Source organism: Henningerozyma blattae, chromosome 1 (genome assembly GCF_000315915.1).
Source record: "Henningerozyma blattae CBS 6284 chromosome 1, complete genome".
NCBI lineage: Eukaryota > Fungi > Ascomycota > Saccharomycetes > Saccharomycetales > Saccharomycetaceae > Henningerozyma > Henningerozyma blattae.
This window is the reverse complement of record NC_020185.1, coordinates 910,989-934,889: the sequence shown is the minus strand read 5'-3', so window position 1 is coordinate 934,889 and position 23,901 is coordinate 910,989. Positions and strand designations below refer to the sequence as shown.

General features: G+C 31.5%; 8 protein-coding genes across 8 annotated transcripts; 3 read left to right on the top strand and 5 right to left on the bottom strand.

Annotated features, from left to right (window-relative positions):
* Positions 1–762: 762 nt before the first annotated feature.
* Positions 763–5,139, top strand: RPO31 (DNA-directed RNA polymerase III core subunit RPO31; the record flags this gene model as incomplete). The annotated part of the gene is made up of 1 exon (XM_004177641.1): positions 763–5,139. One exon carries the CDS (start codon positions 763–765, stop codon positions 5,137–5,139), a length of 4,377 nt encoding a protein of 1,458 aa, XP_004177689.1.
* A 342-nt stretch (positions 5,140–5,481) lies between these two features.
* On the bottom strand, positions 5,482–6,867 carry ESC2 (Esc2p; the record flags this gene model as incomplete). Its single annotated transcript, XM_004177640.1, has 1 exon — positions 5,482–6,867. One exon carries the CDS (start codon positions 6,865–6,867, stop codon positions 5,482–5,484), a length of 1,386 nt encoding a protein of 461 aa, XP_004177688.1.
* A 694-nt stretch (positions 6,868–7,561) lies between these two features.
* Positions 7,562–9,280, bottom strand: TBLA0A03700 (sugar porter family MFS transporter; the record flags this gene model as incomplete). The annotated part of the gene is made up of 1 exon (XM_004177639.1): positions 7,562–9,280. The coding sequence occupies one exon, from the start codon at positions 9,278–9,280 to the stop codon at positions 7,562–7,564; it is 1,719 nt and encodes a 572-aa protein (XP_004177687.1).
* Positions 9,281–11,695: 2,415 nt separating this feature from the next.
* APE4 (aspartyl aminopeptidase) lies at positions 11,696–13,162 on the bottom strand (the record flags this gene model as incomplete). Its single annotated transcript, XM_004177638.1, has 1 exon — positions 11,696–13,162. One exon carries the CDS (start codon positions 13,160–13,162, stop codon positions 11,696–11,698), a length of 1,467 nt encoding a protein of 488 aa, XP_004177686.1.
* Positions 13,163–13,995: 833 nt separating this feature from the next.
* TBLA0A03680 (putative cystathionine beta-lyase) lies at positions 13,996–15,150 on the top strand (the record flags this gene model as incomplete). Its single annotated transcript, XM_004177637.1, has 1 exon — positions 13,996–15,150. One exon carries the CDS (start codon positions 13,996–13,998, stop codon positions 15,148–15,150), a length of 1,155 nt encoding a protein of 384 aa, XP_004177685.1.
* Positions 15,151–15,293: 143 nt separating this feature from the next.
* On the bottom strand, positions 15,294–16,619 carry UBA4 (Uba4p; the record flags this gene model as incomplete). The annotated part of the gene is made up of 1 exon (XM_004177636.1): positions 15,294–16,619. One exon carries the CDS (start codon positions 16,617–16,619, stop codon positions 15,294–15,296), a length of 1,326 nt encoding a protein of 441 aa, XP_004177684.1.
* Positions 16,620–17,048: 429 nt separating this feature from the next.
* On the bottom strand, positions 17,049–17,699 carry ERP5 (Erp5p; the record flags this gene model as incomplete). Its single annotated transcript, XM_004177635.1, has 1 exon — positions 17,049–17,699. The coding sequence occupies one exon, from the start codon at positions 17,697–17,699 to the stop codon at positions 17,049–17,051; it is 651 nt and encodes a 216-aa protein (XP_004177683.1).
* Positions 17,700–19,212: 1,513 nt separating this feature from the next.
* EAF1 (Eaf1p) lies at positions 19,213–23,532 on the top strand (the record flags this gene model as incomplete). Its single annotated transcript, XM_004177634.1, has 1 exon — positions 19,213–23,532. One exon carries the CDS (start codon positions 19,213–19,215, stop codon positions 23,530–23,532), a length of 4,320 nt encoding a protein of 1,439 aa, XP_004177682.1.
* Positions 23,533–23,901: the final 369 nt, after the last annotated feature.

Sequence of the window (23,901 nt, the reverse complement as noted above, 5' to 3'; positions counted from 1 at the left end):
GAATTTGATTATACTATCGTTGATCTATCTATAAATGCAATGAATTATGCTTAAAAAATGTCTTCCTTAACTTTTTATTTAAGGCGAGAAATTTAAAGAGGCGACAGAAATTATTCTCAGATAATGTTTACGACATAAAAAATAACTGAAAAAGAAATATCAGCTAAGTAAATAAGCACATTAGTGATTTAAATCGTTAGGTAAAAAATAAATTTTTTTAACTTGTAAAATATTTAGTTTACGTACTTTTATGAAGACCTTTTTTTTGGATATTAATAAATGGAAAAAGGACATATCAATATAACCACTAAGCTCTACTCGGCCGCTAAAAGTATAATTTTACCATTCTATTCTGATGGTGCTAATGCAAGAGGAAAGGACACTCGAGAAACTAAAAATAGTCTTACATACCTTTTTTGTATTTCAGTTTTGGTTCTAAAAGATAATCACGTGAACATTAATTTTAACTTTTTTTTTTTTTNTTTTTTTCATGTGATGAGCTATATACCTGATCTACAAAAATTGTATAATAAAGAAAAAAAAAAATATAAAATATTATTATTACTACTTTAAAAAATCTACAAAGTATAAGCAATTCAAATATTCTGCCAATTCTCTACTTCCTTTTTGTTTGATTGCAATAAATCTGTGTGGATTTTACTAATCCTTAAGTGTTTAGGCAATTAATTGAAAGCTATCCAAGAGCTTGAAAAAGAAGCCAAGATTTCCATTAATCAATAACTGTTACCCATTACCATAGATATGAAAGAAGTTGTAACAAGTGAAATTCCTAAAAAGATTAGTGGTCTTGAGTTCAGTGCTCTTAGTGCTGCAGATATCGTTGCTCAATCTGAAGTTGCCATTACTACCCGTGATTTATATGATTTAGAACATGGTAGAGCTCCAAAAAAATCCGGTGCATTAGATCAAAGAATGGGTGTATCCTCTTCAAATTTAGAATGTGAAACTTGTCATGGAAATTTAGCATCATGCCACGGTCATTTTGGTCATATTAAATTGGCTTTGCCAGTATTCCATGTTGGTTATTTTAAAGCAACCATTCAAATTCTTCAGGCAATTTGTAAAAGTTGTGCTGCAGTTTTATTATCTGATGAAGATAAAAGAAATTTTTTAAGTGAATTAAGAAGACCAGGTATCGACAATTTAAAGAGAATGGGTATCTTGAAGAAAATTCTAGATCAATGTAAAAAACAAAGAAGATGTTTGCATTGCGGTGGCTTAAATGGTGTTGTTAAGAAAGCTGCAGCAGGTGGTGGTTCTGCATCTTTGAAGATTATACATGATACGTTCCGTTGGGTTGGTAAGAAACAAACTCCAGAAAAAGATAGTTGGGTTGGTGATTGGCAAGAAGTTTTGAGTCATAACCCTGAATTGGAAAGATTTGTCAAGAGAGCTATGGATGATTTAAATCCATTAAAAACTTTAAACTTATTTAAACAAATCAAACCAGAAGATTGTGAGTTGTTAGGTATTGATTCAACTTCAAAATCTGGTAGACCTGAAACTTATATTTGGAGATATTTACCTGCCCCTCCGGTATGTATTAGACCATCCGTTATGATGCAAGATTCACCAGCATCAAATGAAGATGATTTAACTGTGAAACTTACTGAAGTTGTATGGACATCCTCTTTAATTAAAGCTGGTTTAGAGAAAGGTATCTCTATCAATAATATGATGGAACATTGGGATTATTTACAATTATCTGTGGCTATGTATATAAACTCTGATTCTGTTAATCCACTATTAATGCCTGGTGCTTCCACTGGTAATAAAGTTAAACCTATCAGAGGGTTCTGCCAACGTTTAAAAGGTAAACAAGGTAGATTTAGAGGTAATTTATCAGGTAAGCGTGTTGATTTCTCTGGTAGAACTGTTATTTCCCCAGATCCAAATTTATCAATCGATGAAGTTGCTGTTCCAGATCGTGTTGCTAAAGTTTTAACTTTCCCTGAAAGAGTTACACGTTATAATAAAAGAAAACTACAAGCATTGGTCCTCAATGGTCCAAACGTTCATCCAGGTGCTAACTATTTATTAAAAAAAGATGAAGAAGCTAGAAGAAATTTACGTTATGGTGACAAAGTCAAACTTGCTAAAAATTTACAAATTGGTGATGTAGTTGAAAGACATTTGGAAGATGGTGACGTCGTGTTATTCAACCGTCAACCTTCGCTTCATAGATTATCTATTTTGTCACATTATGCAAAAATTCGTCCATGGAGAACATTTAGATTGAATGAATGTGTGTGTACTCCTTACAATGCAGATTTTGACGGTGATGAAATGAATTTACATGTTCCTCAGACTGAAGAAGCTCGTGCTGAGGCGATTAATTTAATGGGGGTTAAAAATAATCTATTAACTCCAAAATCTGGTGAACCGATTATTGCAGCTACCCAAGATTTCATTACTGGGTCCTATTTGATATCACACAAAGATTCCTTCTTTGATAGAGCAACCTTCACTCAGCTACTATCAATGATGTGCGATGGTAATTTACAATTTGATATCCCTCCACCTGCCATTATGAAACCATGTTATTTATGGACAGGTAAACAACTATTCTCTTTATTAATCAAACCAAATAGCAATTCACCTGTTGTTATCAATGTGGATGCCAAAAACAAAGTTTTCAAGCCTCCAAAAGATAAATCTTTGCCAAGTGAAATGTCTCCTAACGATGGGTTTGTTGTTATTAGAGGTTCTCAAATCTTATCAGGTGTTATGGATAAATCTGTCTTAGGTGATGGTAAGAAGCATTCTGTATTTTATACCATTTTAAGAGATTACGGTCCACAAGAGGCTGCTACTGCAATGAATAGAATGGCTAAATTATGTGCAAGATTTTTAGGTAATAGAGGTTTCTCCATTGGTATTAATGATGTTACTCCAGATGATAAATTAAAAAACTTAAAAGAAAATCTGGTTGAAATTGCGTATGCTAAATGTGATGAGTTAATTGGTTTATATAATCAAGGTAAATTAGAAACTCAACCAGGTTGTAATGAAGAACAAACTTTGGAAGCAAAAATCAGTGGTATTTTATCTAAGGTTAGAGAAGAAGTCGGTGATATTTGTATTAATGAATTGGATAATTGGAATGCACCACTGATTATGGCCACGTGTGGTTCAAAGGGTTCTAATTTAAATGTCTCCCAAATGGTGGCTGTTGTCGGTCAGCAAATTATTTCTGGTAATCGTGTGCCTGATGGGTTTCAAGATCGTTCTTTACCTCATTTCCAAAAGAATTCGAAAACACCACAATCTAAGGGTTTCGTAAGAAATTCCTTTTACTCCGGTTTATCACCACCAGAGTTCTTATTCCATGCTATTTCTGGTAGAGAAGGTTTGGTCGATACTGCCGTTAAAACAGCCGAAACTGGTTATATGTCTCGTAGATTAATGAAATCTTTAGAGGATTTATCTTGCCAATATGATAATACTGTCAGAACATCCTCAAATGGTATTGTTCAATTCACCTATGGTGGTGATGGTTTAGATCCATTTGATATGGAGGGTAATGCCCAACCGGTTAACTTTAATAGATCATGGGATCATGCTTATAATATAAAATTTGACAATAATGATAAGACTATTTATCCTTATCAAATTTTGGAGATAACTAACGATATATTACACCCTCTAGAAGAAAAACTAATACGATATGATAATATAGGTAAAGTTGTGACTCCGGAAAATTCTGGTAAGGATGAATTTGTTGATCAATTGGATGCAGAAAGAAATTTCTACAATTCTTTGAGAGATTATATGACTAAGAAGGCCAATGAGCTAGCAGACGTGAGAAAATCTAGAGGTATGAAAGAGCTTTTATCTGCCCCAGGGGACGAATTTAAACTAATGGATTTAGATGAACAAACACCGGACTCAATAAGACATTCTGTTGAACAAATTTGTCGAATCACAGAAAACACTGTCCGTGAATTTTTGAAAATCGCAATTACGAAGTATCGTAGAGCAAGAGTTGAACCTGGGACTGCTGTTGGTGCTATTGGTGCACAATCTATTGGTGAACCAGGTACACAAATGACCTTGAAAACTTTCCATTTTGCTGGTGTCGCTTCTATGAATGTTACATTAGGTGTTCCTCGTATTAAGGAAATTATTAATGCTTCTAAGGTCATTTCTACTCCAATTATTAATGCTGTATTAGTCAATGAAAACGATGAAAGAGCAGCCAGAGTGGTTAAAGGCCGTATTGAAAAAACGTTATTATCCGATGTTGCATATTATATTCAAGATTGTTATAAAGATAACAATTCTTATTTGGAAGTAAAAATTGATTTAGGTACAATCGAGAAACTTCAGTTGGAATTAACTATGTCAGATATCGCTGATGCAATTGCTAGAGCTCCCAAACTAAAAATTCAATTTGGTGATGTCGTTCCCGAAAGTAATTCTAAAATTCGTATTAGTGTCCGCCCAGAAGCTAGTGTATCTAAAATATCAGCTAGTGCTAAAGAACCTCTTGAAAATAATGTTTTCTATAGAATGCAACATTTACGCCGTGCTCTACCAAGTATTGTAGTGAAAGGTTTACCAGATATTGCTAGAGCCGTTATTAATATCCGTGATAATGGTAAAAGAGAATTATTGGTTGAAGGATATGGTTTAAGAGATGTTATGTGTACTGATGGTGTTATTGGTTCGAAAACAACAACCAATCATGTATTAGAAGTTAACAGTGTCCTTGGTATCGAAGCTGCCAGAGCAAGTATTATAGGAGAAATTGATTACACTATGAGTAATCACGGTATGAGTGTGGATCCACGTCATATTCAATTACTAGGTGATGTCATGACATACAAAGGTGAAGTTTTGGGTATTACAAGATTTGGTTTAAGTAAAATGAGAGATTCGGTTTTACAATTGGCCTCTTTTGAAAAAACTACTGATCATTTATTTGATGCTGCTTTCTATATGAAAAAAGATGCAGTTGAAGGTGTATCTGAATGTATTATTTTGGGTCAAACCATGTCTATTGGTACTGGTTCATTTAAGGTTGTAAAGGATACACATATCCGTAATGGTACTTTGAAACCAAAGAGAACATTGTTTGAGAGTTTGTGTAAAGAAACAAATATTAAGATTAATTGATTTCTTTTTACCACTTACCACAGGTTACGGGCAACCTTACAACGTCTCGATTATTGCATGGACTAGTAGTCTTCAAATTATTTTTATTTTGTGTACATTATAAATCTAGTAGACTTAATATAAGTATTATACATACGCCCTGTGGAAATAAATGCTTGTATTATATACTCATACATGATACTCGACTTATATAAGTAAATATTAAATCATTAAAAAGTATTTCTATACGAATCTAAAATCTATAAAATTATTATTACAATCGTGAATTTCTCAAGAGAAAGAAGTAAAAAATTGTGTCAGTAACTGGCAGCTCATAACTTTTATCGTATTACTTCCTCAAAACTAAATTAGTACGACTTCTATCATATCTTCATCCTCCATATCTTGATCCCCAACTGTCTCATTTAAGTCCAATTCTTCATTGTCGAAAATTAATTTAATTTGTTGGGTTTCTCCTAGTTGTTTTTGTTCTCTAAAATAATTCACTAGCTCCGAAAATGGTGTTGAGTTTCGAACCTTTACATACAACTTTTTATTGTCTTGTGTAAGTAGAGCAATTTTGATATGAGATTCATTCGGAATATCATCTATATTTGCTGTTTGTTTCGTATCTACACCATCTTGAGATAATTCTTTAAGTTCTTTTTCAAATTCTTGAATTGAATTATGTTCAAAAGATTCTACCTTTAATTTACGAAGTTCTTTGATTTCGTTAGATTTCTGTGCTAAGTTTTGTTCAATATTTTGCTTTAAACTCATATTAATTTTATCTTCATAACTTTTTTCGTTAGTCTTTGTAATCACAATTATTTCTACATCAGATATTTCATTTTCATATATTTGAGGAATATTTAGCGAATTACAGGTCATAAAATTTAATAGTTTCGAATCATTCCAATAAAGTGTTACATTGTTAACTCTATAGTACTGTTTCAAAACATTTGGGATTTTGTATTCTTCAGAAAATGCTTTCAAAGCTGGTGGTAATATTTTGGAGAACGGGAATTTTCCTAAAACTTTTACCTGTACTTTTTTATCCAATGTTCCCTCTATTTTTGATATAAATCTCACATTATATATTCTCTTAGGGTTTCCTTGATCTTTTGTGGTTTTTATATCAGATTTCATGGTTGATGAAGGCGGCACAGAAGAAGAATGTTTCAAAGCTTTAAAAAATTCATCATCTTCATCTTCTGCTTCATCTGACATTAGTTCTTTCTCATTGGAATTTAACTTGTTATTTACTTTTGAATTAGTAGATGATATTTTTTGGCGTTTTGTATTATATGGAGAAAGTGATCTAGATTGTGACCTAGAAAGAGAATCGTTTGGAGATTTAGGAAATTCTGAATTTGAATTTCTAAGTTTTGATCTTCCTCTTGTTATTCTTTTACTAGAGTTATTGTAGTTCGGACTTTCATATACTATATCGTATATGGGGATGTTAGGTTCAGACTCGTCGATTTGGAGAATATTCTCACGATATTTGTCAACCACATTAACGTTAGCTAGGCTAATTTCTGTCGATAAATCTAATGGTAAAAGGTCTTGATTGGTTGCAGTATGAATAGAAGGCTTTCCTTCTTCAAAATCTTCACTGGTGTTTGAAATTTGTTGCTGTGGAAGTTCCCTGCCATCTTGGTTTGCTGGCTCTTCTATATCATGAGCAATGAAAAAATCATCATCGTCATCACTGGTTGAATAATCTTGTGAATCGTCAGAACTCATTCAATAAAAAAATATATTTATGTAATATGTCCTTAATTTTGACACATTTCTCCTATTTATTTAATTTCTTGTTTTATATTTCAGTACCGTTTGGGTGTTTTTCATACCATTTACATTAGAAAATGTACCAATATTTTCTAGAATTCGGCCTTAGAACTTTGAAGTCACGGCACTACCAACAGTGGAAAAAGAATATCAATTAGCCGCCCTTAATAAAATTATATATAAAGGATTCTTACTTCATTATATCAATTTGTAGAAATATGCACGCAAACAAGAAGTGAAATAAAGATAAAATTGAAGGTTAAAGCTGATTATTAGAAAATCAAAGGTGAAATATAGAAATTTTATACGATAAATAAAAAATATAAATAGAAATCTGTAAAGTAAAAATTAATAAATCGTTATAAGTAGTAAAATATGAAATAGAGGAGTTAAATAATAATTTAATTCAAATAAGTGAAAAATAGTAAGTAAGAAATATTACCGAAATTTGGAATAAAATTGAGATTGTTCAACAAATGAAAAAAATAAAATAAATGAAAAATGAGATAGAAGGTTAAAAATTAGCAGAAATTTGTTATTAATAGAGAAGAAAGGACATAAAAGGTTTAAACGAATAATATCAAATGAATAAGTCAAAGTTAACATTGTTATCAGGAAAAATAATATAAAGTGATAGTATTATATTATATTATTTTCTACCAAACATTTTCCTCCATGGTGAGGAGTCATCGTTAGCCAAGGCATCGACGTCGTAGTTAGCCCCTCTCTCAGATGGAGGGATCCATGAAGCAGACTTCCATGGTAGTGTCCCCTCTCTCCACATTATATCAACGTCTTCCAATACTAGACCCTTAGTTTCTGGAACAAAGAAAAATACATAAATCCATGCCAGGCATATGCAGCCTAAGAAAACATACCCATAAGCAAAGTTAATAGAATTTGAAATAAATGGTGTAAAAAACCCAATACAAAAATTCCACAATTGATTGGAAACAATGGCTAGAGCCATACCCTTAGCCTTAACATTCAATGGGAAAGTTTCTGAAATTATAACGAAAGCAATTGGGGCCCATGAAGTAGCAAAACAAAATAAGAAAAAACAAGAGAAACAAATCATACAATCACCAGCACCTTGGGAAGAGATACCGGCCTTCTTACCTTTGGGCCATAATCTTTTAACCCCAACGGAAGCAAAGACAACCATACAACAAATCATGCCTGCAGCTCCATATAGTAGGCATCTCCTTCTTCCTAACCTATCGACAAACAATAATGCACAACAGGTGGAGAAGAAATTAACAACACCAAAAACAATGGCGGCTTCAAACCCATCTTTCATACCAACAGCTTTGAAAATAGTAGTACCATAATAGAAAAAATAGTTAGCACCTGTTAATTGTTGAAAAGCCATAATTGCAATTCCCATAATAACTCTTTGGAAAATCTTGTGTTCTGTATTAAATAAATCTAGCCAACCAGCTTCACCCTCGGCTCTACTCTTGTCCACGACAACTTGAATTTCATCTAACTCCCATATAGCCACTGGATCATCTGGAGAAACACCATTTGATCTACCAATTGAACGTTTAGCTTCTTCGATTCTGCCCTTTTCAACCAAAAATCTTGGAGATTCTGGGACGAACATCATGGCACTAATCATACATAAACACCATGCAAATTGCAAACCCACACCAACTCTCCATTGAGTAGAATTATGGTATCTCTTGGTACCAAAATTTGTACAGTAACCTAAGAAAATACCTAAAGTGATCATCAGTTGATAACAGGAAACCATTGCACCTCTACTATTTTTTGGTGCCACTTCAGATATTAACATAGGAGACAAAATTGCAATCAAACCAGCTCCTACACCAGCAACAATTCTACCAATCATATATTGATACCAAGCTCTAATAGAAGCAATCTGAATGATATTTCCCACTATGAAAATAACGGCAGCAACAATTAATCCTATACGACGGCCATACATATCTCCTAAACGCCCCAAAAAGAAACATCCAATGGCATTACCTATATTAAACATGGATGTTAATAAACCAGTCCTAACCTTAGATAAGTAATAAGTACCATCACTTCTTTTTGAACCAAATCTCTTTAAGAAATCGGTTTGAGATTCATAACCGCCAATAGTACCAGAATCCCAACCAGATATATACCCACCGAAAGCAACCATTAAACATAAAACACAAATACCCCAGTTTGTTCCAGGTGGAGATGGTGGGGCAGCTATATTGGTGGCATTTTCAGACTCAGTTTTGGGATCACCTTCAGGAGTTATATCAGTCTCATTTTTATTTGAAGGCGTAGAAGCTACAGAAGTGATATCAGTGTTATCCAATAAATTACTGCTATGTTCTTGCTCAACAATTGTACTTTTTTCTGACATTAAAATATTGTATACAGTATTTTGTTAATGTTCTTGTGATATTATAAAATATTTTTTTATTTTTAAAATAAATAGGAATAAATTTGATAATTAATAATTGATTCATTTATCTACAAATGTTATTGCTTTATATACTGTTATTCTAACAACTTTCATAACGGATATGTGTCCTCTATTACTCAAATCAAGACATTTGTTCACTTATTCTAGGATAGGAGTATTCAGACATTGATGGTATTAGCCAACAATTTTTCAATTTCAGGAGGCCTTTACAATAAAATAATGACAATTATATTTTCCTACACAATTGCTACCATGTTGTTGAATAAAATCAAACTTTAATGAGTCTTTTTATTACCATTATTATTAGCCGTTGACTGAATATTATACTTGTTTGAAATTTCAAACGTTGCAAGACATTTGCCTTCAAAATATGTATAAGCTACGACGCCTCTTAAGTTCAATGGAACAAAATAATTAAGGTTTAATGTACAAAATTCTTTGGCAGGTGACACGTTATACCACTAGTAAAAGAAACGCCAAAATATCGTGACAAATTGTTCCGAATATCTTTTCAGGGATGAATAGTTGTTCTCTCCTACGGAATATCTCTATACAACAAGATTTCTCCGCAATATGAATGGGAAGCCTAGAAAAATATGACATCCTAGCTCCTGAAGACGTTAAAAGCTAAATAACAGGTAAGATTGAAATTTTCCGGGAAAGCTGTCATTTCAAAATGCCCCCACAATGATAAATGTGTATTATCATAGGAAAACCCTATGTTGTGTTTTGAGGGAATAAAATTATGGATTTATTGATTATCCTTATACGAGCTATTCTGAGAATTTTCCATTCGGAATTAATCTCGGAGTTACTATGGAATAATTCTCCAGGTTTTTCCGAAGATTGCCCTGATGATCCGAAGAGTTCTCCTACCGGTCCACTCATTATAAATCCGGAGCCTGCAATGAAAAATAGTGAAGCGGGATATCCATATTAGGTTAAAACAACCCCTATACGGGTATTTCTTTATTTGGAAGAGATGTTTCGATCTTTTAACCCATTGGTAGTCATAGACAACATAAAAGAAGATAGTCGGGTGGTAATAGGCCAGTATAAGAAGAAAAATAGTAATTGAAGTCGAAAGAGTTGCTGGAATTATTGAAATATCAATGGCCCTGAATATTTTAACTTGTCAACTTTTTCACACAAGTAGGCCGTTTATTGCTATTGTTAGACGTAATTTTTTATTTGGATCCATGGAAAAATTTGTAAAACTACGTATGTTAGCAAGATCTAGTATGTTTCCAAATAATTATTCAGTGTCGTAACAATGTTATAGAAAAAAAGTATTATATCCGTACTTCACTGTAATAAGTTGACAATGTTACCAATGAATTGATGAATTCATTGGGGAAATAATAATCAGATTTGGACATTGGAAAGGTGCTCTAGTTTGAATTAATAGAAAAAGTTGGCTCATAGGCTATCAAAAACTTCATATTTCCGGAATAAATTACAAAAAAAATAATTCGAATCTGTTGTGTCATGCAGGCACCATGACATCTTTGTTCCGCAAAATTACTTCTTTTTATTTTTCATTTCATCTAAGCCTTATCATTTCTTGATAGTGAGTATGTTTCCTGGATTGTATTATTTTTCAAATGTATTGTTAATTGTCAGGAGATCAGTTAATATTACTTGGAATAATTAGTGCCATATACGGTGTCAGTGTAAATTTTATTTATTCATTGGATCGCACTCCACAATTCTACATACACTTTACTAATGTTGGCTATTATTAGTTGGATTTTATTATTCAAAAATGTCTTATAGTCGGCTTATTTAATTGATACTTTACTTGTAATGTAAGGATCTGTTTATTAGAATAAGATGGGGGAATTAATTGTACTGTGATACACGGTTCTTATCTTGAATGATGTATTAAATAATGAAAAATTTAATGGGGATAAGATTTTTGTTTCAAACTTATTCCAAGTAAAATCATTTAAATGTTTGTCCAGTATTCTTCCAATGAAATGATTATTATTATATTGTATATACTCAATTGGTATTAGTTTCATGAATGCCACAAGAAAGTGATCATCCATACGAAATGCTTTGTTATGGTATTTTTTTTTTTTGAATAGTCGATTATACAGGTATGAGTCTACTATGCAAGAAAGATAAGAATTAGTTCAGTAATGTTGGAAATGATTTTGAAATGGAACCAAAATCTACAAAAAAAAAAAAAAAAAAAGAAAACGATTCTGAAACCTCAAGAAAATAATATAAGAACGTCTATAAGATGATACCAAACATAAGCATTCCCAAATAATTGTTTGCATGATAAAGTATGAAAAATCATGGTATTATTCTCCTCTTGTTCGTTTATACATTCATTTATATAATCTAAACAACAATTGATTCTTCTACTTGAGAATAACGTTCGAAAAATGTTTTAAATAATTTGATTTGATATTCAATATCGTTTGAAGCACCTGTTTCACGAATCGAATGCATACTTAGAATTGGATTACCAAGATCTAATGTTCTAATACCTGTTTTTGAAGCTAAAATTGGACCAATTGTCGAACCACATGGAGAATCATTGGCAGCTACAAAAAATTGTAAGGGAACTTTGGCTTCTTTAGTAATTTGGTTAATTAATACAATACCTGGTGAGTTAGTCATGTAACGTTGGTTTGCATTAACTTTGATTACAGGGCCTTTTCCTAGAAGTGGTTTGTGATTGGATTCATGTTTTGATGCATAATTTGGATGAACACCATGTGAAACGTCCGATGATAAGAAGAATGATTTTGCAGAAGATTCAAGAATCAAAGATTTTGCAAGTGGTTCGGTTATATCAGTTTTATCAAACTTCAAGGAAGTAATTCTTTCTAGAATATTTGGTAAGAAATTTGAATCGGCCCCTTGAGCAGATGATGAACCAATTTCTTCATGATCGAAAGAAGCCATCAATCTAATACCTGATTCATTTTCTAAATTACTAGTAGCTTCTGTTAACCCATGCATTGATGTAAAGCATGAGGTTAAATTATCTAATCTGCCACTAAAAATAAATTCATCGTGAAGACCACCTAAACAGGAACTCTTATTGTCGTATAAGATCAATTCGAAATCTTCAATATAATCAATCGATTCCAATGATAAATCTTCTACAATTAATTGCAAAAGATCCTTATGGTGTCTTTCAATTATAGACTTAATAAAAGTGGCATCCTTAGAGCTTGTATCAATGCCTGTACAATCATGTGACTTTTCCTTGCCTTGAGTTTTTTCGTCTTCCTTTAATAAGCCACCAACTGGTAATAATTGAGATTCTTTATTAAATTGAAATTTTTCATTTACTCCTCTATCCAAATGAATGGCCAAGGTGGGGATTTTCAACAATGGTTTATTTAAGTTAACTAATTTTGAAATATGTTTACCCGTAGATTTATCATTTACAAATACTCTACCAGCAACAGATAAATCTGAATCAAACCAAGAATGCCAAATTCCGCCACCGTAACATTCGACACCAATTTGTAGAAAGTTTTCCGTAGTACGCTTAGAAATTGGTTTAATACGTAAGACAGGTGAATCAGTATGAGCACCGGTGATGGCAATTGGATTACCAGGCTTCCAATTGTTACCAACAATAAAGGCAATAATTGAAGAATTATTTCTTGTAACAAAATATTTCCCCAATTTTTCGACTTTACCATTCCATTGGTCACGTTCAGATAATTCCTTAAAACCATTAGAAATTAAATGGTTCTTGATATTATAAACAGTATGATATGGTGATGGAGAAGCGTTTAAGAAGTTTACAAATTCCTTGGCATATTGAGTAGAAGTCATTTTCAGCATTATGAATGTCCTCTAATATAGTATTTTTCTTTATATTTTTCAATTGATACAAGTTAGTAAAAGAAGGGATGAAGTATATTTTGGGGTAACAAGAATTTAATAATTAAAGAAAAATTTTTTTATTTCTGTTTTTTTCAACATACTTGTTGGTGTTTAAGGAATACTTAATGAATATATTTTGAAGAGGTAATTTTGCAAAAGTGATTTTGCGGAAGTAATGCGAAATAAGGAATTTTCCCTTAAGTATTTCACGTGTTGAATCATAGAAAACGATGGCAATTCTTGGCATTTAAAGTACTAGATTAATTTTCAATGACAGTAGGCAAGTGTTAATAGAGGTAATAACGACTTATATAAACTATTATTTATCTTTGCTGGTGATAAATATATCCAACAACGTTGGATAGAAAACTTGGAATATCGCCACTCCAGCAAGTCTCAAAATTGTAAGAGTAGTCAATTTCTTTCAATTGCTTACAAATCTGAAAGAAACGAAATGCTCTAGCAATATGCATCTCATAGAGGTATTTATATTGGAGCTATATTAATATTCTTATATATTACTTAATAGTAGCCGCAAGTGTGACTCCTTTAATTATATCAAAACTGTGGTAAAGAGTTGCACGTGAAGTGAACGACATTATATAATCCAGGGTGATTTTCGGAGTCGAAAGTATGTCTAGAAAGTAATTGTTCTGGTTAAAGAATTACATGAAAATATATATTTGCATGCCAGAACGCGTTTAGCATGAGATCTGGATCTGATTGTAGATTTATTAATTAAGTCACTTTAGAAAGCGTATATTAAGTGAAACTTCCATCATTTTACTATTATGGCAATTAATAGCGAGCCAGACCTTGAAACTCTTTTAATTCATGGTGATGATGTAAACAACAGGGTTACTGATGTTGCACCGCCCATTAATATTGCCACTACATTTCGATATGATAATGAAGATTTAATTCCATGGAATGAGAGGGGGGATCTCTCCTTCATGGAAACTAAACCAATCTATTCAAGATTGGCCCACCCAAACTCTAGTCGTCTAGAAACCTTATTTTCAAAGATATTGGATGGGAATGCTGTTATCTATAATTCAGGTGTCAGTGCATTTTTTGCTGCCATGACTTATTTTAACCCTAAAAGAGTATTTTTAGGTCAAAATTATCATGGATGTACAGCTGCAGTCAATATTTTGGAACGTAATGGCACTCTCAAAAAACATACTCATAAAGAGATCGAGGAATTCGCTCAAAAAGGCGATATAGTTCATTTGGAGAGTCCTGTAAATCCCTATGGTACTTCTTATGATATTGAAGAATTTGTAAAAAAAGCCCATTCAAAGGGAGTTTTGGTAATGATAGATTCAACATTTGCCCCTCCACCTTTGCAATATGTTTGGGATTTTGATGTTGATATTGTTATGCATTCTGCAACTAAATTTTTTGGCGGTCATTCTGATTTATTAAGTGGAGTATTAGTTGTTAAAGATGAAAATATTGCCAAGGATTTAAGGGAAGACAGGATTTATCTAGGTACTAATATAGCTAACCTTGAAAGTTATTTACTTTTGAGATCGTTAAGAACTTTTGAAATGAGAATATTGAAACAATCAACTTCTGCTACACAGATAGTCAAATTCTTGAATGACAATAGACATAAATTCAATAAAGTTTTAAAAGAGATATATCATTCATCATTACAAAAAGAAGATTTTGTAAAAAAGCAGTTGAAAGGTGGTTATACACCAGTATTCTCCATAGTTTTACATAACAAAGAGCAATGTAAAGCATTGCCAAATCTATTGAAATACTTCATTCATGCGACTTCTTTAGGTGGTGTTGAATCGTTAATAGAATGGAGGGCTCTTACTGATCCTTATATCATACAAACTCTCATCCGAGTGTCTGTTGGTTGTGAAAATACACAAGATTTGATAAACGATTTGGATCAAGCTTTAACAGTTATTCAACTAAAGCAGCTTTAAACTGTTTTTTTTTTGTTGGTTCTTGAATATCATCTTCAATATTTCTGTTACAAAGACAGTTTTATAAACGTTTATAGAATTTTACATAATTAATTTTGAAAATACTTATTAATGAAAAAAGTCACTCCTAAATAATTTTTATTTTAATATTGTGGGATTGAATTATCTATATCATCAATATATTTAAAGAAACCGCCTTGAACGTCTTTCACATTTTTTAAACCAAAATTATCTTTCAGCATCCTTGTAGCAACTTGTGAGTCATTACCATATCTACATAATACAACCACTTCACTGTTTTTATTTAATGATGGTAATTTTTTTTGTAATTCTGAAAAACTTCCATTCAACTTCGTTAATTGAGGAACTGATATATTAATGGCATTATCAAAGTGAGAGATACCAAAATGATGTGGTGGTCTAACATCCAGTAAAATAACTTGGTTAGATGGGGAATTGACAATATAATTCTCATGAAATTGTGAAACGTTCATTCTTTCATGAGCCTCTAAAACGTTATAATTTCTCTTACCACAAAACAATGAATAATTTATTTCACCAGATTCAATTGTATTTTTTGTAATAGTTGGATTTTTTCCACAGCATTGGCAGGAAGATTGTCTGCCTCTCATTTTAAAATTTCTTAATGTTTGATTTGGAAAACCAGAATACAGCATCAAAAATGGTTTAAAATTTTCAATTGTATAGATATCCAGAAGAACTTTAAGGGTCTCAACTGCCATCATGGTACCAACAAGTCCGATACACGGGCCAATTACACCACCTTCCGAGCAAGAATTTACAGCATATGGATTTGGAGGAGTTGGGTAAAAGCATCTGTAGCAAGGGCCTATGTTTTTAAAATTTAAAATCGTAACTTGGCCCTCAGTACCTAAACCAGATGCAGATACAACAGTTTTACCTAAATTGACGGCAACATCTGAGATTAGGTATCTTGCTAATGGAGTATCAGTACAATCAAGTATAACATCATAATCTTTGAATATTTCAAATGCATTAAAGGCATCTAACCTAACTGAGTAAGTATCAATTTTAATATTTGGATTTAACTTTGATAATTGTTCCTTTGCAGACTCACATTTAAATACTCCAACCTTTGTAGTGTCATGTAATACTTGTCTATGTAAATTTGATGAGTCGACAACATCATTATCAACAATACCAATATGACCAACACCTGCACCAACCAAATATGGTAGTGAAGGTGATCCTAAACCACCAGCACCTACAACTAAAACGTTAGCATTCTTTAACTTTTTTTGGCCCTCTAGCCCACCAAAATCTTCCACAATCATCTGTCTACCATATCTACGGTATTCCTCTAGAGATAATTCTTTGTGATCATGTTTAGATTCCTTCTTTAATTCATTTAATTCCTTACGTAAAAGTTCATTCTCCTTCTTAACTCTCTCTAACTCCTCCGTTACTGAAATACTCATATCTCCCATATATATTTGTATTGTTAGAACTTATTCTTTTTTTAATAGCACCACTTAACTAATAAATAAGTTTATACCAATCAGAAATATAATAATTTATTAAGTCATCGCTGTATTTTTTGATGAATTTTTTTTTTTCGTCTTATTTAAAGCGATGAGATGAATTTAATAGGAATTGTTACTAATAATGTATATATATATATATATTGCTGAATACTTTAATAAAGCAGGTACACATTAAATACCTTTTTGTGATTTATAGATAGATAGATAGATAAAGAGGTATATAGGTATATATATATATATATATATATATATTCCTCAGTTACTGGTAGAGCAGATTAAAATAGAATATTAATGCAATACACCTATTAGATTACTAACTCTACCACAAAATCAGTTGGTTAAAAGGAAGTCACGACCCATAAGATATTTTCATTACAAAACTTTGGCTTTGACAAAAAAGTTTTTCAAATAGCGTAATTGGAAAACACAAACGGCAATTAGAGTCAACACTTGAACAATAGACCAAAAAGTGATCTTACTATTAGCACTTTCACTCTTATTTCTAAATTGAGCTTCTTTTTCTCTGAATACTCTTTGTTCGGCTCTTATATTAGATAATCTTAGGATTAACTGATTAACTCTATTTTTCAATGATTTAATATCACCAGTTTTCTTAGAGTCTAAAACTTTTGAATTACCAATATCCATATCAATAAATACTCTCAATTGAGCGTTTTTATCAATTGGATAGCTTGGTGTAATACAGATTCTATGTTCACCAGTATCGATTGTGGAAAAGGTAAAATCACCATTATTGCCAATTTTAGTATCCATCACTTTATGAAAATTATCAAAAATTTCTTCTACTGTAATTTGTAACTCGATGTTGGGATCTTCTTCATAGACTAAGCTACCTGATTTCCTCTCTACAGAACTGTCCAAATCTCCTATCAATAAATCATTCTGTGATAAGTTTTCAAACATACATTTTGTTTGACCTGATTTTAGATAAAAATGAATCGCTTGTGTAGCTTGTAAAAAAGAAAGGAGTAAAACAATTAATGAAGTTAGTTTAAATTGCATTATTAAATGTTTAAACCAGAGTGTGTCAAAATTCCCCTTAATATATAAACTGCCTTTCGATAGATGTACTGAAATTCTCTTTATATTTAATTTCACTTTAAAATGATCTATCAAGGTTTATCAAATACATTAATTTCCTAATAATATTTTTGTTTTGGTTTTCGAATTGGTAATAAAACGCGTCGCCAAATCAGCTCTAGCGTGGGTTTTAGAATTTGACTTATAGGGTATGGGACTTTAAAATATGCAAGCATTAAAAGTGAAATCATCAAGAGTGATGGTTAAATAATTATTTAAATTCAATTAATATGTATTCTATTAATATAAAATTTTATTAGACAAAAATTTTTACGCGAGACAAATAAATTAAGGAACCAGGGTATTATAGAGAGATATATAGAATAAGGTACGACATTAGAATCCCTTGTATTAGTATTACTGTCAGTCATAATTTAGGGTATAGTTCTTTTTTAGTTAGTGTTTTATAATATAAAAACCTGAGTAGGAATTAAAACTATAGAAAATATAAAAATATAAAGATTAGATGTCGACTAAAATTTTGGCAATTTATACATTATTTTTTGGACAAGAGCAGTCAATTCATCGTCGTCTATAAGTGAAAATTTTTCACCTAATTAACATCACAAAGGTTATGTGCCCTTCATGCTTAGTACCTCATGTATAATCTACACGATGATCTTAAATTAGTCACAACGAATTATCTAATTGGGATTTTCATTAGCAAGGTATATTCACGTTATACTCTCTTTTATTGTAGAACAGTATATTTACTGCTTCATGTATAAAGACAATAAATATCTAGCACCTAGTACGTAATATTTTCTTTTTTTGACAATTAGCTTGAATTTTTTTTTTTTTAACAAAAAACCGATCCAAAACATTAAAAAAATTTCTAAAAAAAGGATAAAGCTATCATATTTCAGAAGATATATTGTAAAATATTAACATTCAATTAAGATTACAAGATTTAAACTTTTTACTGCAACTGCTATTTCACAATATTACGTGTTTAAATATCATTTTACACGTTCTGCTTTTTTTTTATTTTTTTATATTTTTTGTTTGATTTTCAATCTCGGCTTCGGGTTTGAATTTTAAATAAAAATGAAATTGCAAATCGAAAAACAACTATTAAGTTGAGTTTCAGTATTTACTGGTAAGAAATTCGGTGACAATCCGCCTTAAGAAATTGGAATTAAAAAAATACATCAAATAATAAAAAGAAAATCCTATCTCAATTGTATAGAAACAATCACTTCTTTTACGCCTCTAAATTCTTTTTAATTGGAAATCGTTGAAAATAGCTAGTTGCAATTAGATTACACTTTTGTTCTACAAGCGTGTCTAGAGATATAGTCCCAAAAGGTTTTGTACTAAGCTACATAAACTGATCTGCATAATAGCTATAGCGATTTTTATAAGAATTTGTTTATAGAGTTACGGCAATTCATTGCATCACCAATATAATAGTTTTAATATAACGTACTGAATAATGAGCTCAGGGTCACTATCACCTCCTGCAAGAACTACATTACAAGGCTCTAAACAAGGAAGTGGTAATAGTACTAATACAAACAACAATAGCACTTCATATAGAAGCAACAGCAATGGTTCTGCCGCTAATAACAACAATAATAACAATAATAACAATAATAATAACAATAATAATAACAATAATAACAATAATAACAATAATAACAATAACAACGGCAATAATAGACCCAACCCAAGGTCAAATATAAACAATGAAACAAAAAATTTAATACGACAGAGAAATAATAAATTGGTAGAATTATACTGTGTATCAAGATTAAGCGATTTTTTAGATATTACTGATGATTCTATATTACGAAAGCAAATCCATTCTTTTTTAAATAAAAATGATATTGAAAAAGGTATAAAGTTTCAACCCCAAACACTTCCGGACTTTAAACAAAAGAGTCCAACAAACTCAGTATCACCTGTTCCCCTTAAAAATCAAAAGAATACTAGTATAACTACCACATCCTCTAATACACTCCCAAGTGCTAATATATATAACAATTCAATTAATTCCAATACCATTATTTCAAATAATTCCACTAATAATAATATTAATAATAATAATCGTGTAAATTTACAACCAACTTCATTAACATCCTCAAATGACAAACCCAAAATACTTCGAAATAAAAAAGATCAAAATAAATTAAATACTTCTGAAAATACTTTAAAGCGACCTTCATCTGCCATCGGTTTAGAATCTGACAATAATAGAAATACAAAAGTTAGCAAAACAGATAAGTTGAACGCTAGTATTTCTATCAAAGATGCAGGTACATCTAATAAAGCTAATTTTGATGAAAACAAAAATACGAATATAAGCACTGATACTACAAATGATATATTTAAAAAAATGTCTCAATCACAACTTCCAAATAATATAAAAACAAACATTATTCCATGTAATAATAGTGCTGATAACTCAAACACTACTAGATCAAATTCTACAAATAATTCATCTACAATTAATAAAAATATTAATAATCATTCGCATCCCCATCATTCAAGACCATTCACAAATCAATTATCAAATCGTCATCCTAATTATGTGCTTGATGAGTCATTAGAACCCCCAAAGCCTACCCCAATCCAATTAAAGGAGCTTTATTCAAATAAATTATTAAATAAGTTATTTAAACTTAAAGATGATGATGATCTAAATATAGACTCAAACAATAATATCAATTTGTTTTCTAATAACTCTCAATTTACAGATTTTTACAATTCAAAAAATGCAAATTCAAAAGATATAAATTATTTATTGATGAAAGAAACTTTACCCTCAAAATTACCACAAGCGATTCCACTTACAGAGTTAAGATACCTAGCTCATACCTTACCACTAATAAGACTATTACCAATGGCTCATAAAGTATTAACAACTGATATAATTAACAACGCATTAAATGAAGGTAGAATCACAGTGGTATCTTCAAGAATAGAAGAATTGAGAAGATCAGGGTTATGGTCTTTGAGGCAGCCAAAAAAATTTTTAGATCCATGGGATTCTTTTCAATCACATAATAAAATATTATTAAACGAGGCAAAGTGGCTACAGCAGGATTTCATTGGGTTGTTGAGACATAAAGTTGCCATTTGTGCAACATTATCACAAGCCATCATGGATTATTGGACTTATGGAAAAGTGTGTTGTATCAAAATAAAACCACCAGATAATCCAATTAGTGAAAACATCCAAGATTCTGATATTAATAGTTCAATTGAAATAGAAAATACTTCCCATAATAATACAAATCTACTAGATAAAAAAAATAACGATGGCGAAACAGATGCGACTGATCGTCTAGATGAAATTACACCTGACGAAAGTAAGTCACTAAGATCTCAATCCAATGACACTCTATTATCTGTTCCAGTGATCAATACAGAATTGTTGTTAAAAACCCCTAAATCATCTGCAGATCCAATTCTACCAGTACTGCCTACTACGACGGAGGAGGATTATCAGAATTATCTGAATAGTCATAAATCTAATCCAAATATTTTTAAAGTTTACATTGGAAAAGATGAATTTAACTCGTTAGAACTCAAACTCTTTGATTCAATCCCAGTTTATAAAGGAATTGACTGTAAAACTGCAAAACATAATAAAAAATCGAATGATGATTTGCAATTACCATTTGATCTAATCTCTAAGTCATTAGTAACTTTAGAAGATGATCAATATATGAAATTAATTGAAAAGCAAATTATAGATGATGAGCCATCTTTAACTCCATTAAGTAAAAAGAGAGGCCTATTTAATGGTAATACAAGAAATCATTATTTACATCCACCCCAAGCACCTCCTCTAAAATATTTACAATTTAGAACTCCTACTATTTGGCTTCCTGAAGATGACCAAGAACTAGTTAAAAATATCAATGCTTATTCTTATAATTGGGAAATAATATCCTCTCAAATGATTCATGATAGGAATCCTCACTATATTTCTAATATGGAAAGAAGAACTCCCTGGCAGTGCTTTGAAAGATTTGTTCAATTGAATGAAAAATTCAATTTTAATGATTTAAAAGGTCCTCGTACTTACTCTGCTCAACAATGGCTGATTGAAGCTCATAAGTTCCAACAAAAACAGAATAGAAGAATCTCTCCTCTTGGTGTTGGAATTGATTCAATTCAAAGAGGGCATAGGAAACTTCGTTGGGCTAGTATGTTCGAAGCAATGAGAAAGTGTATCAAGAAAAGGGAAAATCTACCAAGGCCCAATCCTTCTCAACCCCGAAAACCGCTGGATATCAAGCATTTGAAGGTCCCAACTCCGGCTGAAATGTCTCAATTGAAGGCTCAAAGAGACGAGGCCATTAGAAGGGATATTCGATTAAGGAGAAACGTTAAGAACAAATTACAACAGCAGCAACAGCAAATACAAAGACAACAGCAACAGCAACAGCAACAGCAACAGCAACAGCAACAGCAACAGCAACAGCAACAGCAACATCAACATCAACATCAACAGCAACAGCAACAGCAACAGCAACAAAATCATAATCAAGACCAAGGTGTAGACCAACATTCAAATCAAAATCCAGACCAAAATCAAAATCAGTCCCAGATCCAGATCCAAAATTCAGTGCATAATATGAACTCAACTCAAAACAGAAATGGAAATCCATCTCAAAACCAAGTTTCTAATCAAATCCAAACTCAAACTAATAACCAAATTCAAAATAACATCCCAAATCAAGCTACTAATTTAAACCAAATTTCTACTTCACTGCAAAACCAAACTAATATAAATAACCAATTAAATCAATTACAATCAAATTTTGCGAACGTACCAATAAACTCCTCTGAAACACGTAATGATTCAAAATTTAACAATAATTCTTACCCCTCTGAAACAAATAGAAATACATTTTTAATTAATAATGATAATGGCAGAGCCATCTCAGGAAATAATAATCCCATTAACAACGATGTGACGCGTAACAACAACAATGCTAAAAATAATATAAACAATAAATTACCACTCTCTGAACGTGAAATCATTGAAAGCTACTATAAAAAAATTTTACAACAAAAGCCAGATTTGCCAAAAGAAACAGCGTTGAATGCAGCAGAAAATTACTATAGAGCTGTGAAAATGCGTCAAGAGAAACAAATGCTCCAGCTGCAACAACAAGCTATAGTAAAGCAACAACAAAATTCAACCCCAAACCCAATGCAGCAACATATTCCACAGCAACTGCAACAATCACAACAACAACAACTTCAACGCCAGCAACTCCAACAACAGCAACTTCAACAACAACAACATAACAACCATCAATATCAACCACAGCAAATTCAGCAACAACAACAACAACAACATAACAACCATCAATATCAACCACAGCAAATTCAGCAACAACAACAGCAGCAGCAGCAGCAGCAGCAGCAGCAATATCAACAGTATCAACAATTGCAAGCCCAACAACAACTTCAACAACGCATGTCTTCTCCCTCATCACAAACAATTAATCAATCATCACTATCACAGACTTCTCACAACTTATCACAAGTACACTCACCTACACAGCTACAAGATCAAGCACAGTTACAAACTCAGCTTCAAAATCAAATTCAAGCACAGTTATTAACAAAATTAGACCCATCACAAATGAATACTGTTGTTGATAAGAACCATCAAATTAATTCTCCAAATATGACACTAAATAACACTAAATTACATTCATCAACAGCTTCACCTAAATCTAGTATTCAATCACCTACTCCCGGTGAAATATTGCAACGGTTTCAAAAATAATAATTTAATTTGCATGAAAGTCATAAAAATCTCATTACAACTATAACAATTATTTTTTCTTGTAGTTTAAAAGGACACTCATAATACTTTTATATAGACAATTTCTGATATTTATATTATTGATTTTTTTGGGGGGATTTTTTAAGTGTACCAATATACATATTTGGAATTATTTAATGAAATAGATAGATAAATTATTGTTTACTCTGCTTCGAAGAATAAAAAGATGCATCTAAAATGTGCCTTGAGAAATGTAATAATATCAATTCATTATATAATTTTACATTAAATTTACAACATTTATATATCAAAATGAGGGAGGTTAAATATCGGCAAATTTATAAACTATTAAAGAGATATTAATAAGAT